The sequence below is a fragment of the Carcharhinus amblyrhynchos genome, chromosome 12 (assembly GCF_965287045.1).
Source record: "Carcharhinus amblyrhynchos chromosome 12, sCarAmb.v2.hapA, whole genome shotgun sequence".
Classification (NCBI taxonomy): Eukaryota; Metazoa; Chordata; class Chondrichthyes; order Carcharhiniformes; family Carcharhinidae; genus Carcharhinus; species Carcharhinus amblyrhynchos.
Genome location: NC_137335.1, coordinates 61,274,132 through 61,292,708, shown reverse-complemented (window position 1 = coordinate 61,292,708; position 18,577 = coordinate 61,274,132). Strand labels below are relative to the sequence as shown.

At 39.7% G+C, this 18,577-nt stretch overlaps 1 protein-coding gene across 5 annotated transcripts in view; it reads left to right on the top strand.

Moving 5' to 3' along the window:
* Window positions 1-18,577, top strand: part of thada (THADA armadillo repeat containing) — a 425,051-nt gene that overhangs the window by 84,496 nt on the left and 321,978 nt on the right. For all 5 annotated transcript variants that reach the window (XM_080200616.1, XM_080200615.1, XM_080200617.1 and 2 more), the window contains exons 4-10: window positions 1,009-1,157; window positions 1,881-1,913; window positions 3,013-3,061; window positions 7,225-7,415; window positions 7,610-7,704; window positions 9,225-9,448; window positions 12,061-12,761. In XM_080200616.1, coding sequence (XP_080056742.1) covers window positions 1,009-1,157; window positions 1,881-1,913; window positions 3,013-3,061; window positions 7,225-7,415; window positions 7,610-7,704; window positions 9,225-9,448; window positions 12,061-12,761 — 1,442 coding nt within the window. The remainder of the gene's footprint in view (window positions 1-1,008; window positions 1,158-1,880; window positions 1,914-3,012; window positions 3,062-7,224; window positions 7,416-7,609; window positions 7,705-9,224; window positions 9,449-12,060; window positions 12,762-18,577) is intronic.

The window sequence follows — 18,577 nt, the reverse complement described above, 5'->3', positions numbered from 1 at the left end:
GCTGATTTAAAGCAGGCTGGTCCACAAATGCCTTTTCACCACACCCTCAGAATTCTTAAAGCAGTAAATACAATAAATAAATGCTTTAAACAGTTCTACAAAGAGTAAAGTGCTTTAAACTTATTTTTAACAGGTTTTTAACAGGTAAAATCTTAGCTCTCTCTCTCTCAGCTCCAGCAAAAAAAAGTTAAGATTGGCTCTGGTTTCTTCCTTCACCAGTGCTATCAGTTATGTAATGGTGTATCCCATCATGACTGCCATTTCAAATGTTCGCTTTACTGTGAAATAGTGTCCAACTTGAGTCAGAACATATATATGAACAATAAGCATATCTAGTTTAGATCATATGAATATGCTAGTGTTACGTCTCTGGGTCCACGTGCAAGAAGATATGGAGCAGTGGGAGTTACCTCCCCTAAATGTATTGCTTTCAGTTCATCTACGGAGAGTAATGTATTGCTCAATGTATTGAGCAAATGTGTATTCTGAAGTTGGAATAATTGTCATATTTGCGTTGTTTTCAGCAATGAGTGTTAACTTGATGTTTACTTTCCCAACCATGTCTAGTTTATCGGAAATTTTCATTGTTTATGTGACTTTGAATTAAGTTTTAGTGGAAGATTGTCAGGTGTTATATTATGTGTGGTTTGGAAAGTTATACTTAAATTATTTTTCCACCTTGAACCAAGAGAATGCTAATATTTCTTCCATCAGTAAGTAATGTAATTTCATCATTATTGCGCCCAACTTAATTTGAATTTATGAATCTTATTTGATACATCTGATACAATGTACATTGTTGTCTAGTTAAAACCATACAAATAATTTCATGGAAGTCACTTGTGCAATGGCAATGTTTGTGAAACTTCTTGAGTTGTATCTTGTGCAGTGGCTTCCACATAAAGTTGGCTTCGTGCTGCATTTAATATTTAAGAATGAAAAACACCCACATCAAGACTTATTTTTAATATTTTCACACAAAGACTTAACACTAATGTTCTTTTGCAGTGCACTGAGTGGCATTCCTGAAAAGCTCAAGGAAGAAGTGATTAGCTGTCTCACCAGTTGCTTGAGGGACGAACTGTTGACAGTGGATAAATCCCATGTTAGGAAGGTGATTGATTCCATTGCAGCATGCATGGAGAATTTTAGCGTGGGTAAGATTGATCAAGTGTATGAGCTTGAAACATTTTATTTTCAGGACTTTCTACACGACCTTGTTAAAAGTTGAAGTTCCTTTTACATCTTTTGTTCTTTGTTCGGAATGCACTTGTGCGTAGGCTGGAATTTTCTACCCATTCTCACCCTGCTGCCACTGCCAGTGAGCATTTGCTGTAGCAACACCAGAGAATCCCAGCTGTGGGCGAGGTCAGAGCATTCGGCCCTTAGCCTCCTTCTAACTCCCATGCATTAAGTAGCCCATCATGTTTGTATTGGTTCTTTGCTTAAAAGCATTTCAAAACAACTCCAACTGTTCTACATTTATCTTTACATTCTGGATCTTTCCTTGCATCAAATATTTATCCAGTTTTACTCAAATGTAATTATCTCTGACTCTAATACTCGGTGATAACGCAGCGCAGTGCGTGGATGACTTTCCCCATTCCATATTCTTTCTGTGATAATTTAAAATTAATCATTCCAAATCACTTCCCAACCAATGGAAATTTTTTTTCTTATTTCTTGTATCATAGAGTACCTAGGTTTTATCAGGGTTTAGATTGTAAAAATCTGCAGGTTTCAGAGAAGGAAAAGACTGACCTGAGCTCTTGGACAAGAACAAATGGGAAATTGCAAGATAAGATTTGACATTTTTTATTTCTAATTGTGGTACATGTTCAATAAAGTAACCATTCCAATTTGGTTTTCTGCCTTCACAGGTGAAGAGTGCATGCAGTATCTTTATCTGGAGGGTAGGTTGTTGTATTTTGTATTTTTGATTTGAAAGTTATGTCTTATACATTTCCATTTAATTTTGTTGCAATCTTCCCACTTTCCTTGAGGACTGCACTTAGTCTTGACTCTCCATGTGCATTACAGTATAAATCTTGTCTTCGGTCTCAAACTAATTAATTTAAGCAAGTTTCCTGTTGGTTTAATTAGCTAACTCTGATGTTTGCAACCACTAATGTACAATTGATTAAGACAAGTTGAAATGCTTTACTTCTGGGGGAAAAAAATTGATTTGTAACAAATTTGTGTTGTTTTAATAGCTTAGAGATTTCAGTGACATTAATTGCTTATTGAAGCAGTGTGAGGATTGTTGTTTTACGGAAATTGACTTACACTACCATATTTCTACTTGTGCAATAGCTACTTGTAATCTGAATTTGATGTCTGTGTCTTTTGTGTCCTTGTTTCTTCAATCTCTGAAAGAGTACTGATAGTGCTAACAAAGGCAAAATTTGATTGAATTGGAAACTACTTAATTTCACAATAAGGTGAAATGTATAGAATAATAGACATAATCAGTTGCTTTCTTCAAACAATTCCACTTGTATCTCCGTAATTAAACCAAGTAAAGAACACACAATTCTGGTAGCAGGGAAGAACCACTGTCTATTGGCTTTGTCTTTTGCAATCTTATGCCATTTGCAGCTACCACCTTCAAAAGCCTGACTGCCTCCTTGGTGCCCGTGTTTGTTCTTAAAAGCCTCTCTATCTTGTTAAAAACAGTGTCTGTCTCATAGACTGATCAATGGGCTTTCAAACGCTAGTGATAAATTCCTTCCTAAATCTTAATGCATTATTTGTTGTTTAAGCTCTGGGAGAAATAACTGCATTTAACTATCTTTAACCTGGCAGCCTTTAAAAAATTAACTTAGGAATATGCATTATTCATTGTTTAAAGAAACAGTATTGGAATTAGCATTAGTTTACTTGTATTCAAATCCATTTGGTGAAAGAAATGGTCACAAAATCCAGAAATGTGACTGGTTGCAGATTAAGGTGAAACTAACTGAGGTAGTTTATAAAGTTGCTTTTGTAACTTTATTTTGCTTTACTTTGTAGTTCTTCAGTTTCTGCATACCACATTAGTGGATTTTCAGCTGCAAAATAAGTGAGTATTTCTAAAATTTAACTTTGTTAAGGGTGGCAAATGTATTGCGACTTTAAATTATGTGAATTAAGCAAAGTTCACCAATGATTTGTTATTTGAAGACTGTAAATTTTTTAATTCATTCGTGGGACATGGGCTTCATTGGCTGGGCTCAGCATTTATTGCGCATCCCTAGTTGCCCGAGGACAGTTGAGAGTTGACCACATTGCCATGTATCTGGAGCTACATGTGGACCAGACTGGGTAAGGACAGCAGATTTCCTTCCCTGAAGGACATTAGTGAACCAGGTGGGTTTTTCCAACAATCAACAATAGCTTCATGATCATCAGTAGATTCTTAATTCTAGATATTTTTTATTGAATTCAAATTCCACCACCTGCCATGGTGAGATTCGAATCCAGGTCCGCAGAGCATCAGCTAAGTTTCTGGATTAATACTCTAGTGAAAATACCACTAGGCCATTGCTTAACGGTATTATCACTTAATTTGGTTGTTCACCCACACTTTTATTCTGTATTTTTGTTGCGCGTTACAGAAACTCATGATGTATATGGTAGTGTTATACTATAATTGAGATGATAAATGTGTCTTTGTTAAGTTAGAGACCCACTTCATTGAATGTTTTGCTTGCACTGATGGCACATGTAAGCATTCGACTCTAGTAAAAAATGCTGTATTTTCATGACCTCAGGCGGGCTGAATATTCATTTTATTAAGAGCTTCCGTTATTGAGAAAATCCTGTAGCTAGTAATTGATTACAGTTCGTTCTATCAGGAACAATGTTACACATATAATTGTTTCAATGTTGCCATTGCTGCTCGATGAGTCCACCCAATTCTACAAGCTGGATGGATATCCAAGTTTATCCTGCTTGTAGCTCAAACAATTTTATAGAACATAGAATACTACAGCACAACCAGGTCCTTTGGCCCACAAGTTGTGCCAATCACATCTATACCTACCAAGCCATAGAACTATCTGTAACTTCCAATGCCATTAGATCCCATATACTCATCCAGAAGTCTTTTAAAAGACCCCAGCGAGTTCGCCTCTGCCACCACCGACGGCAGCCGATTCCGCTCACTCACCACCCCTAACATCTCCTCTGTACTTGCTTCGCAGCACTTTAAACCTATGTCCTCTCGTAGCGACCATTTCAGCCCTGGGAAATAGCCTCCGAGAATCCACCCTATCTATTCCTCTCAACATTTTATAAACCTCTATCAGGTCGCCTCTCAACCTTCATCTCTCCAGGGAGAAGAGACCTAGCTCCCTCAACCTATCTTAATATGGCATGCCTCCCAATCCAGGCAACATCCTTGTAAACCTCCTGTGCACCCTCTCAATAGCTTCCACATCCTTCCTGTAGTGAGGCGACCAGAACTGCGCACAGTACTCCAAGTGGGGTCTGACAAGGGTCCTATAAAGTTGCAGCATTATCTCCCGACTCCTAAACTCAATCCCTCGATTAATGAAGGCCAGTACATTAATTTTGTTTACTTGTGCAATGTTACTATGCTAGTGTAGTTATTGTAAGAGCTTTGAGTAACTGTGCTTTTCACATGTCAAAAACATTACCATTTGTTGCACTAATCGTACTTAAGGTCAAATCTCAAATGGATTTGTCACAAAGACAAGGAATTGTGACTGAGTGAGATCTATGTTTAACTTTACCAGCTAACCAAAAACATTGAACTGTTTAAAGAAGACTTGTTTTTTTTAATACAAGAAAATATTGACCAAAGGAAGCTACCATAAGGCACTTGATATCTGGTATTGTAAGTTGACTACTTTTCTGTAGAGATTGCACTGCAGACCTGCCCTGATACAGTGCATGGAATTTCACACCTGGGTTGGAGATGTCAAGGCCCACTTCAAAATGGAGTATTGAAAGGACGGTATTAAAAATGCAAATTCCTGGACTTTAATCAACTGTAATTCTGTCAAGACAATTCAGAACTGTTGGCTCACCAGAATATACACCTAACAGACACTTGGAGCTCCCCTGTGCAGGATGAAATAAAAATGAGTCAAGTTTCTGAAATGAAACCTTAAAATGTGACTACTTGTTCCCTGGTAATGACTACCTCCAGCATGGAAATTGATTCCTTTGAAATATACAAATACAACAGTTTTTTTTAAGAACTGTTTTATCCAAGTCAGAGTATGAGAAGAAAAGTCATAAGAACATAAGAAATAGGAGCAGGAGTAGGCCATCTAGCCCTTCGAGCCTGCCCCGCCATTCAATAAGATCATGGCTGATCTGTTGTGGCTCAGTTCCACTTTCCCGCCCTCTCCCCATAACCCTTAATCCCCTCTCTTATCAAGAACCCATCAACCCGCTTCTTAAAAATATTTAGCGAGGCAGCCTCCACCACTTCAACGGGCAGAGAATTCCAGAGATTCACCACCCTTTGAGTGAAGAAGTTCCTTCTCAACTCCGTTCTAAACCGCCTCCCCTTTATCTTGAGGCTGTGCCCCCTAGTCCTACTGTCTTTTTTGAGCGGGAAGAGTCTCTCCACCTCTATCCTATCCATCCCATTCATCATCTTATACGTCTCAATGAGATCTCCCCTCATTCTTCTAAACTCTAACGAGTACAAGCCTAGTTTATTCAGCCTCTCCTCATAGCTCAATCCCCTCAACTCCGGTATCAGCCTAGTAAACCTCCTCTGCACTCCCTCCAGGGCCAAAATATCCTTGTGCAGGTGCGGCGCCCAAAACTGCACACAGTACTCCAGCTGCGGCCTCACCAATGCCCTATACAGCTGCAGCAAGACCTCCCTACTTTTATATTCAATCCCCCTCGCTATGAAGGCCAGCATCCCATTCGCCTTTCTGACCACCTGCTGCACCTGCAAGCTGGGTTTTTGCGACTCATGCACAAGGACCCCGAGGTCCCTCTGCACCGTCGCCTGCTGCAGTTTTTCGCCACGTAAGTAATAGTCCTTCCTACCATTCTTCCTACCAAAGTGGACCACCTCACACTTGCCAACATTAAATTCCATTTGCCATTTCCTGGCCCATTCGCCCAGCCTATCTAGATCCTTCTGCAGACTCTCCACACCCTCCGCACAATTTGCCTTTCCCCCAATCTTGGTGTCATCAGCAAATTTCGACACCCTGCACTCGGTTCCCTCCTCCAGATCATCTATATAAATGGTAAATAGCTGAGGCCCCAGCACCGACCCCTGGGGCACCCCACTAGTCACCAACCGCCAATCCTAATAGCACCCATTGACCCCCCACTCTCTGCCTCCTATTTGACAACCAATCCTCTATCCACGCTAACACCCTACCCCCAACTCCATGTCCCCTGACCTTCTCATTGGAAGAGTCATTGGAAGAGTCTAAAACAAATTGCTGAAGAGAGCAATAAGGAATCTCTCTCTCTCTTTGAGTTATGCAAACCTTATGCTGTAACAGTCTAAAAACCATTCATGTGATATTGTGTATTTCCGTTGGAAAGAACCACAGGAGAAACTTTATAGGGACACTCTTAGCTTCTTGTCTCGCAGATTGATGGGGGCAGGGAGTTGTGAAAAATCAGGTTCACGCCCGATTTCTTGCCTCTCGTGAGCTTACTGGCATTGGATATCCAGCATGGGCACGAGGCTATTCTCAATATTTAAATCTAGTTAAATACAAATTTAAATATTACAAATGAGCCTGGGATGCAATCGTCCGGGCTCACTTCCCTTAGTGGCTTCACCAGTGAAGGTCCTCACCAGCGAAGGTCCTCACCAGTGAGGGTTACGTATGGTCTCCATCAACGGGGACCTATCATGATGGTTTTGCTGGTAAGACCGGAGGTTGTTGAGGGTCCTCTGGGCAGTCAGGGGCATTGGGATGCCCCTTGGATTGTGTCTGCCTGGCATTGTCAGTCTGGCATTGCTCACTTGGCACACTGGCAGTGCCTGGGGGCAAAGTCTGAGGGATTGGGGCCTGAAGTTACCTAAGCTTGTGGTCATTTAAGATGAGCTTTCCTTTGTTTTACCAGAGTAACCTTTGATCTAAAACACAGTGAAGCATTGCCTAGAAATTTAGCATTTTTCACTTTTTGCAGACTCACTGTTATATTAAACATTTATTTTGCCAAAATCATCATTGTTTAAGCTGTATCTTTGGTACTGGAGCTGACTGATCTTTAATTTTGCTTTAGGAAGCTTGGCGGACAACACATCCTGCAAAACAAGCTGATGCATGATTCACTGGTAGCCTTGAAAGCTGTAATGATCCTTGTTCAAAAAGTTCAACAGAAAATACATGACGTTTTCTGCAAAAATGCTGATCCATCTCTCTGGGAAGCTATGTGTGGGCTACTGACATGCTTTATTGAGATACTCCTAGATGGTAAGCTTTTGGGAAATTACTGTTAGATGAAACATTCTCTCCTTATATTCAATTGCCAACAAATACTTTTTTCCCCCTTGTTAAAAGATAATTCACTAAAGATGTAAAAGGCTAGTTGCATATTTTTGGCTGTGCCGTGTCCCTTCCTTTCCTTTCCTCAGTTTCTAAGAATGTCAATCTTTTCTACCATTCAGGAGATTTCCTACAGACTGTCCAGAGTACAGCAGGGATGGCTGCACTTCTGTTTATCAAGACAATTGTGGACTGTGATGAACTGTTGCCAAAGTTGGTGAGTGGGAGTTCCCTTTGGAAAGATTAAAGTTCATTTTTGTCTGTTTGACATGAAGCTCTGGAAGATGATCATTGATCTTACCATGTTGTTGTAAAAAGGATATGACATGAGTAAGTTTTTTCCTATATTGAAAATAAATTATCACCGTAGGCTCAGAATATCATCTCCAGTCAGTATTAAGGAGATTTCAGCCCCAGGCCTGCTGATAGTATTTAAATGATATTAAAATGACCATGTAAGTAATCTTTGCACCTCTCCACTGATTTCTGGCATGGAGCCCGTGAGTCGGCCAACACGAGAATCTCCCGGCCCACTGTGCTAAAAAAATTAGTGCAACAGAATGGGAGAACCGTGGCCAAAACCCAAAAATACATTTCTGATGACAATGTGGAAAAATTCAAACTGATTGGATTCAAATATGCACGGCTAATTATCTGAGTGCCTCCACCTGTGTACACTTAAACTGTAACTGATACAGTTAACACAGGAATTATTTCCCTGGGTGGGACCTCCTAACTGTCTACCTCTAGCTATAATATTGCTGACGCAGTGACAGAGCTAGGAGCTGCAGGGTGTCTTTCCCTCCTGGAGAGGTATGCACTGATGAAGCAGGTATTTAATTATTTAACAGAGGGAAGTAGAGGGGAAATTCTTCCATTTGGATTGTTGGGATCGTGGGATGTATTTTGATGTTGATAAGGTTGGAAAATTGACCCTAATTATGGCTTTAAGTAGGTAATTTAGCTGCTTCCCTCTGTGATGCAGGCAGCTGACCCACTTTACTATCTGCTCTGGGAAATTTCCCTGTTGGAGGAGTGCGTCAAGCAGCTGTCCTGATATGGTTCCCCTCAATTACTGCCAAACTTGCCACCACTGTGTTGGGAAATTTCTGTCCCTACACCTTTAGCGGCTGAGCTTAATAATACCTTGTAGTAACTGAATAATTTTACATATTAACTTCGAATCAAATCCTGTTTAAAGAGCTTCATTGTACCAGAGCATTCTATTTGAAACAACATATGGGATTCAGGATGTTAAAAATAAAAAGGAATACTGTGGATAAGTAGGCAAGATGGACCGAAGGTCTTCTGTTCCCTGAAATTGTTGTGGCGATTTTAATCCCCAGAGTAGGTCGGGAAGGGGATGGGGTGTTAAAAATAAAAAGTTGAGCAGCCTGATCCCTACCTGGCTCTAACCTTTCAACTGAGTGTACCGTTGGCTACCTGCCCTCAAGAGGAGAGTTGGTCGCGAAAATATTTTAGAACTTTCAGCATGAAATGAGATCCAGCCTTTTTGTACAAAAGCACTGTTGGTCTCACCATTGTTCTAAATGACCCATTCTCATCTCCACACCAATATCAGCTTGCATTTCCAGCAAGTCACATCGCAAAAGATGTTGAGTGGAGGACAGCTAACAGTATATGTTGTGAGATGCCTTACTTGAACAAGATTGACCCATTTTTTTTAAATAGTTCATTTTTATATCTTAATTTGTTCATATATTTTCTCTTTTGAAGGTTCATGATCTGCTTTTTAACTCCACACAAAGAACTCATAATGTACCAGAATGGCTAATTCAGAGCTGCGGGAAACTTTATAGTGCTGTACCTCCTGATGGTGCAGTTCTTTTCCTAAGCCAAGGGTCTCTGGCAATGTTGGACTGGAGAAGTGGAAGAATGAGAGATAGTGGTGAACGTTTATTATTAGATATATTAAATGTTCTCCTGTCACTTAACACACGGTAAGCAACGGGTAGATCAGTTGTGTTCTAAAGTCAAGCACTATTCAGATGTGTTGTTAGATTTGCAGGACTCCTTTTTTAAAGAAAATATTTGCCCATTGCTCCTTAAGACCTTCCTCTTTGATCAAACTGGCATTCTGTACTAATATCATTCTAGTTTGATGTGAAATTTTGCATGACACTCCTGTGAAACATCTTGTGATGCTTTACTGTGTTAGAGATAAGTACAAGTTGTTGTCAATAGTGAAATCTTATTTGATGCTTTAAGATAGCATGCTAAGAGGAATTTTGTTATATTAAAAGTCACATTGCTATAGATGCACTTGCTGAAGCAGATTACAGTTACTAGAAATTGTATTTGGCTAATACAAAGCAATACCAATGTGATGGCAATATCACAATTAATTAATTCCACTAGCTCTCTTTGCATAGAGTGCAGCGGTTTAAGAAGGCAGCTAGTCACCAGCTTCTCCAAGACAGTTAGGGATGGCAATAAATGTTGGGCAAACTAGATGCTCACATTCCATGAATAGTTCTTTGAAGTACTTGCTATTTTTCCATTTCAAATTTAATGCATTGTCCTCCTACTTATTTTAAAATAAGCTAAAATGCCATGGCAGTTCTAAATATACATGCTTTGAATATATTTTTGATGGCCAATCTTCCATAATTTCTCCAGAGTATGAACTTCAACAAACCTAATTTAAAGCCTTTGAACATTTATTTTGAATTTATAGTTGGTTCATACAAAATGATCCATTATAGGCCATTTATTGTGATTTTAAGTTTAATCCTATGGAGGCAATTTATTTTGTTGTCTTTCCCCACTTGCCTGCAGAAACCCTATTAATTCAAGGTATTCAAATTCTACACCGAACTCGTCCTTCGTTAATGTAGTCCTACCCGAGAAATGTTTTCTGCCATTTGCAATTTTTCCTCTTTTTCTTCTGAAGACCCAGCTGAGATTGATGGGACTGAATCACTAATGAATGTCAAATTTTAATAATCAGTCAGAATTATGATTTGAATGCAATCAAAGTTTGAGTCAATGTTTTGATGTCCATATTTATTTCAGTATCAAGCCCTGGACCAAATAATTGGTTTTTTTACTATTCTTTACTCTTCCTCCTACCCCAATCAAGGAGGAGAAGATTGGCATATACCTCAACTTAATTTTGCAAGTGCAACTCTGGTAAAATACATCAAATTGATCTATTTTTCAAAAATGTGAGCTTTTTGCAAGGAAAGCAAACAGCAGAATCATGACTCTGAAATGCATAAGCTATTGCCCTCTATTTCGAAGATGTAAAATGTAAATTGATGTGCAAGGACACCAGATTTTAGTTAGTTTTGCCTTGTTTTGGTAGACATCTTGGAGCTGATTGTTATGTAATGGTGCTAGTAAGGTGTAAATGTTTTAAAATGGGTTTATCCCTGCCAGACTGATGAGTATTCAGATTTGTTTGATATGCCCACTTACATAATTATTTATCAATTCAGCTGCAGATGCACACAAATAAATTTTCCCGTGGAGGGAGTGTCTAACAAAGGGGAATGCAACTGAGGGAGACAAAAAAAAGATATTTTAAGAAAGGCTAATCTTAATCAGTAGCAGCTTTTGCCTAGTTTGAAGGGCCAAGGGATTAAGAAGTGAGGGAAGAATTGAAAAGAATATGAACTCAGGTTTGTGTCGGAATGTCAATGACAAAGCACTCCTGTGCACAACTCCTATTTGATAACTGTTGAAGTTAAGCCAGTGCTGTTTGAGATATTTGCAAAGAGGGTCTCCACTCTCCATGTACCTTTGCACAGCTTCATCCCCAATAATCTGTATTCTTGGAACAAGACAGAGACAGGCTTTTAGCTAATACATACAACACTGGTTGTGCCAGTGCTGTAAATCCATGTCAGAAATAGATAGCTTTTTGTCAGGTGGTATGCATTATACTTGGTTTCTACAAGTCAGGACCGTATAAATACCATTCCTATCATTGCTAGATAGATGTAATATTACCTACAAATGAATGGTTGCTATTGTATGAACATACATGCAGCCTGACCTTTCTGACATCTGCTTGGCGATCCTCCTTTTTTAAGCCAAGCACCCGGAGATGACAAGCTTCTTTAGAAAATCTTTTACTGCCAACAAGTGTGCCAGAGACAAAAATTGTCAATATAAAGGCTCATAAGGAGGCAAGAGGGAAAAAGAAAAGCAAAGCTGTCCAGAACTGACCTATGCATTGCTTTAGCTCTGGAAGCCTGTTATAAACAGGTTTTGTTTCAAAATGACATGGGCTTGGTATAAAGGCTGGAAAATGATATAGGAATCTTATTATTTCAAGCAAAAGCTTTCTCAATGGCACATGTATGTATGCAATGGAGATGACACCTAGCATTCTGGTTCTTGTCACTCTTGTCAGTTCATGAAGTAGGACATTGGGTATTAAGGGTAGGAAAATGGACCCCTCAGATGCAGATTTATTGGTGTTCTGCTTGTTTCAACAAATCTCCTGGATGTTAACATTTCATCTTATGAATTGTATATAGTATATGGATTGTGCTGCATAGCATTTCAGTACTGTGAAAGTTGTGCTTCTGTTTTGTTCTTTCAGCTTAAAGGAATCGAGTATGGCAATGTCAGTTTCCAGAAATCTAAGTCTTTGGACAACATCTGCACTTGATGCCCTACATTCAGATTCATGCTCTCAGTATCTGAAAAATTCTCTAAATGGAAACTCTGAAGCCATTCAGAAGCTGCTGGAATACATATGGACACATTGGGAGCATCCTTTGGATGGCGTGAGACATCAGAGTAAAACTATTTTTAAAAACCTTCTAAAAATTCACCAGAAGACCATTGATGGTTTCTGTGGAATGACAGATCCTTTCTTCTTAAATATGACAAATGGCTTGTTGAGTCTGGAATGGCACATCAAAGGAAAATATATCTCATTAGGTTGTTTAGTGGAACATTTGGGCACTGAATATATACTAACTGTGGTTGATACTGTTCCTAAACAAGTTCTAGGGGTAATGCTTGAACAATCTCTAGCAACATATGCAAGTGACCTATTGGAAAAAATGTTTGTGAGTCATAAAAATCAGTTGATGTCTTCATCCCAGTCTAGTAATTGGATGAAAGTATGGCACGAAACTTGGATTTCTCCATTTCTCACGATACTGTGTGAGGAAAAACCCAGTCGAACAACGTATCTTATTGAATACTATCTCCCCAAACTATTGAAGTGCAACCCTGACAGCCTGACTTGTATGATCAAAGAGCTTCAGTCTTCTGACAAACCCAGCAACATTGGTGAGTAGGAAAGAGGAACAATAGCAATGGGATTTAATCTGGTTGAACAATTTATAAATGTTTATTGTCTATTATCGTGCCGATTAACTAGTGGAGTTTTAAAATTCTAAAGCACTAAACTACATGCTTTCCTCCTTATATTTACTGTTGTGCTGAAATCTGAATGATTGAGATGGGGAATAACCTCATAGAAGCATCGAAAGTTTACAGCACAGGAAAAGGCCATTTGGCCCATTGTATCTGCAGCAGCCAGAAAGCGAGCCACCCAACCTAATTCCATTTTCCAACATTTGGTCCATAATCGTGCAGGTTACAGCACCTGAGATGCATAACCAGAGGCTTTTGGCCTGGACTACCCTTTAGGCAGTGAGTTCCAGACCTCTCAGTCCTCTGAGTTAAAGGATCTTTCCTCATGTCCCTTCTAATATTTCTACAAATCACCAAAAATCTATGTCCCCAGTCACTTACCTCACTGTTAAACTAAAAAGTTAAATAATATGTAAATGAAATATTTGCAGATCGTACAATTGTAACATTGGTGTACCTTTATCATAAAATCATGTCATGCAAACACTCCAGTACAGAAGGAGGCCATTTGGCCCATTGAGACTGCACCAACCACAATCCCCCCGGCCCTATTCCTGTAACCCCACATATTTATCCTGCTAAACCCCCTGACACTAAAGGTCAATTTAGTATGGCCAGTCCACCTAACATGCAGATCTTTGGACTGTGGTAGGAAACTGGAGCACCTAAAAGTAAGCCACGCAGACATGTGGAGAATGAGCAAACTCCACACAGATAGTGACTGAAACTGGAATTGAAACCAAGTCGCTGGTGCTGTGAGGCAGCAGTGCTAACCACTATGCCACCGTGCTGCTCTTAAGAAAGGATTTAAAAAAAATCATGATCTCTGCAGCGCTCACAGCCTTAACTGATGTCATTATGGCACTGGCTTGTCTGGAGATGTCCTTTTATTACTACTTCAATAGCTTAAATGGGGTCTGTTTGTTTTAACTCTGGGTTGTTTTACGATCCCATGTTGTTAGGAGTACAGTCATGTGTTTTACAGTTAGAGTTGAGTTTTAGAAGGGTCAGCAAGCTGAAAAGAAATCTCTCTCTCCCTCTGGTTTTGGAAATTTTGCTGGTTAGCTGAAAGCAAGGCCTTGACTTTCTGAAAGGAGGAGTGTGTTGGTGGCTGCATAGAGTCTTTGGTGTTTTGGGAAGCTGTTCTGACTTCAGACTATTCTCAGTCTATCCAGAGAACTACAGACTTCATCCAAAAGACTCAATTCCAGTATCATGTGAGAAAATGTCTTTGATACGTTAAACCAGTATGTGGAATTGAGGGTGAGAAGAGTAATGTTCCATTATACAAAATGAGGTTGGAGAGTCCAGTGAAGTGTGTTGAAGTGGTAGTAGAAATAATAAAAAAATTGTCTTGTCCAGGAATATAGTTCATCTTGGATAGCGATAAAGCTGGACCACAGATAGGAGTGATGCCTATGTTTGAAAAGCCAGTGGAGAATCAAATTTTATATTCTGCAGGCTGGTATATTAAAGAATTGTAATATTTGGATAATCACTGTTGCAAATTGTCATCTTCCATTCTGAATAATTTTCAGAATTGAACTGTTTGAATTAATAAAAATATAAATCTAAAATAGCAAAAAAAAACTGAGTTATTGAAGGACGCATATCCTGGGATTTTTCCTGATTGTGTAATAACAAGGTCACAAAGTCACAGCTTAAGGTAAGGAGAAAGAGTGAAGATAAAGTTGAAGTTTAATTATCAAAAACGATTTTTGATCAGATGGTTGGAAAAGAACAGGTGGAGGATGAAGTGGATATTTTTAGTTCGAGAAAATTGGTAGAGTTAGGACAGAATGGTATAGAAGTAAAACAGTTGTATCAGAAAGCATATGCCGAAGAAGAATCTGAGAGTATACCAGAATGTTATTACCTTAAAATGATCTCTTAATGACGAAATGGATACCTTTATATATTCAGGCGGATGAAAGTGGGCAAAAGTTTATCAAGTGGTATTGCTGGTAGGGTATAGAAAGAAGGTACTGTGATTAGCTCGTAAGGTACCAGTAGGAAGTCATTTGGGAATAAGGAAAACTCGAGCTAAAGTACAGCAACATTTTTATTGGCCTGCACTGCATAAAGATGTGGTTAAATTTTGTTGGTCATGTCACATATGTCAAATCATAGGAAAACCTCAAGTGGTGATAAAACCAGCACCCTTAATACCCATTTCAACATTTGAGGAACATTTTACAAGGGCCTTAATTGATTGTGCAGGACTCCTTTCTAAAACACAAAGTGGGAATCCATATCTATTGACTATAATGTATGTGTCTACTAGGTTTCCGAAGGCTATCTGTTATGCAGTATTACAGCTAAAAGAATTGTAGACGAGTTACTTCAATTTTTTATTAGATATGAATTACCCACAGAAATACAATCAGATTAAGGATCAAATTTTACCTCAGTTATTCAAGGAGGTTATGGATAGTTTAGGAATAAAACAGTTTAAATCAATTATGTAGCATCCTGAATCACAGGGAGCATTAGAGCGGTGGCATCAAAATTTAAAAACCATGTTGAGGGCTTATCATCAAGATTATCCAGAGGATTGGGGTAAAAGAATTCCATTTGTACTCTTTGTAATTAGGGATACACCTAACGTGTCAACCAAATACAATCCATTTGAATTGGTTTTTGGTCATGAGGTAAGGGGACCACTTAAATTGATTAAGGAGAAATTGGTGACTATATTATGTGTCAAATTTTAAGGAAAGGTTGAATAGAGTAAGAGAACTGGCTAGACATCATTTAAAAGTGGCACAGCATGTGGTGAGACAGGAAGCAGATGAGAAATCAAAACTTCATATTTTTGCTAGAAGGGTAAAGTCTTAGTACTGCTACCAATGGTAGGTGAACCTTCAAAAGCAAGATTTAGTGGGCCTTATCAAATTGAAAGGAATTGGGTGAGGTGAATTACTTGATAAAATTGCCAGATAGACAGAAAACTCAATAGTATGCCTTGCAAATTTGCTTAAAAGATATTTTTATAAGGAGAGCAGAAGGAGGTTGTTTTAGGTGGTTATAACTCAGAGGGAAGAACTGAGTCCAGATGACTCTGAATTTGATATTCTTCAATATAAATTGGATAATGAGGATGTTATTAAAAATTGGGATAAATTATTGAATACCTTCCAGAGGAAAATCGAACTGACCTCGATTTTCTTGAAAGAATTATTAATATCACTTGGACAAGTATGTTGGAATACACTGTAAAGTACTAAGATAATTGGGAGTGAGAATACTGTTCCAATTAAACATCATCCTTGCAAACATGACCTTTTCAAGTTGGCACAGGTTTGGATGAAAAAGCTAATGTTTACTCAGTCTGAGATGTAGCAGGCAAAAGTCACAATCAATCATATCAAACTGGTGGAGCTGGAGAAGGAGAACCAATTGCTAGACACTAATGTGAACAAAGAAAGTGAGCAGGTGTGGAGAGAGATAGAAGTCAAATTGATTGTTTTGGAACATGATCCTGAATTGTTCAAACTGCCTAAACATAAATTGCAGGATTGTCAAAAACAGCTCTTCGTCTGTGCAAAGGAAAGTGTGATTTGAATTAGCAGTCACATGTGATCTCAAAAAGGAATCACAGAATCCTACAGTGCAGAAGAGGCCCTTTGGCCCATCCAGTCGGCATCGATGCATAAAAGGCCTGACCTGCCCAAATAATCCCACTTGCAAGCAATTGACCCATAGCCTTGAATGTTATGGCATGCCAGGTACTCATTCAGGTACTTTTTAAAGGATGTGAGGCTTCCTCCCTCCACCACCCTCCCAGGCAGTGCATTCCAGACCGTCACCACCTTCTGGGTAAAAACATTTTTCCTCAAATCCCCCTCATTTTTAACCTCCCACCCCTCACTTTTAACTTGTGCCCCCTCGTAACTGACCCTTCAACTAAGGGGAACAGCTGCTCCCTATTAATCTGTCCATGCCCCTCATAATCTTGAACACCTCAACCAGATCGCTCTTCAGTCTTCTCTGCTTCAGAGAAAACAACCCAAGCCTATCCAACCCCTCCTTGTAACTTAAATGTTCCCAACCAGGCAGCATCCTGGTGAATCTCCTCTGCACCCCTTCCAGTGCGATCACATCCTTCCTATGATGTGGTGACCAGAACTGCACACGGTAGTCCAGCTGTGGCCTCACCAAAATTCTATAAAGCTCCATCATGACCTCTCTGCTTTAGTAATCTATATCCTGATTAATAAAGGCGAGAGTGCCGTTTGCCTTTTTCACCATCCTATTAACCTGCTTTTCCGCCATCAGAGATCTATGGACAAAGACATCAAGGTCCTTTTGTTCTTCAGAACTTCCCAATGCCAGACCTTTCACAGTATGCTTGTCAGATTATTCCTTCCAAAGTGTATCAGCTCACACGTTTCAGGATTAAATTCCACCTGTCACTTAGCCGCCCATTTGACCATCTCGTCTATATCTTCCTGTAATCCAAGACACTGAACCTCACTGTTAACCACCCGGCCAACCTTTGCATCATCAGCAAACTTACTGATCCTACTCCCCACATAGTCGTCTATGTCATTTATATAAATGACAAGCAATAGGGGGCCCAGCACGGATCCCTGTGGTATGCCACTGGTCACTTGCTTCCAGTCACTGAAGCAGCCGTCTGCCATCACCCTCTGTCTTCTTCTGCTAAGCCAATTACGAATTCTACTTATCAGATAATTCTGTGTCCCACATGCTTTCTTAATGAGTCTCCCATCTGAGACTTTGTCAAAGCCCTTGCTGAAATCCGAGTAAACTATGTCAACGGCACTGCTTAAAAAATTCAGTCAAATTTGTTAGGCATGTCCTCCCTCTGACAAAAGCAGGCTAACTATTCCTGATCAAACCCTGCCTCTCCAAATGGAGATAGATCCTCACCTTCAGAATCTTCTCCAGTAGTTTCCAAACTGTAGCTGTGTGACTCACTGGTCTGTAGTTCCCTGGCTTGAATCTGCAACCTTTCTTAAATAGTGGCGACGCACTGGTCTGTAGTTCCCTGGCTTGTCTCTGCAACCTTTCTTAAATAGTGAGATCACATTAGCTGTTCTCCAGTCTTTCAATATCTCCCTGGTGGCCAGATAGGAATTAAAAATTTGGGTCAGAGCTCCTGCAATTTCCTCTCTCACCTCCCACAACAGCTTTGGACACAATTCGTCCACACTCTTAAGCCCACCAATACCTCCAACACCTTGTCACTCCCAATGACCATTTGCTCTTGAACCTCTCAGTCTCTCTCCCAGAATTCCATTACTACTTCCTCATTCTTGTGGGTGAAGATGGATGTGAAATATTTGTTTAACACCCTACCAATGTCCTCTGCCTCCACCCACAGATTTGGCGCTTGGAACTTAATGGGCCCCACTCTTTCCCTGGTCATCCTCTTCCTAGTGATTTCTTTATAGAATATCTTAGGATTTTCCCTACTTCTGCCAGGTAGGGCTTTATCATATCCTCTTTGCTCTCCTAATCGATTTCTTAAGCTCCAGCTTGCACTTTCTGTACTTCACGAATGCCACCGCAGACTTATTCTGCTTATACTTGTTAAAAGCCTCTCTTTTCCTCCTTGTTGTATTCTGAATGTCTTTGGTTATCCATGATTCTCTGGGTTTGTTATACCTTCCTATTACCCCAGAAGGAACAGGTTGGGCCTATACCCTTCCCGTTTCATCTTTGAGCACTCCCCACTGCACTTCTGTAGATTTCCCCACAAA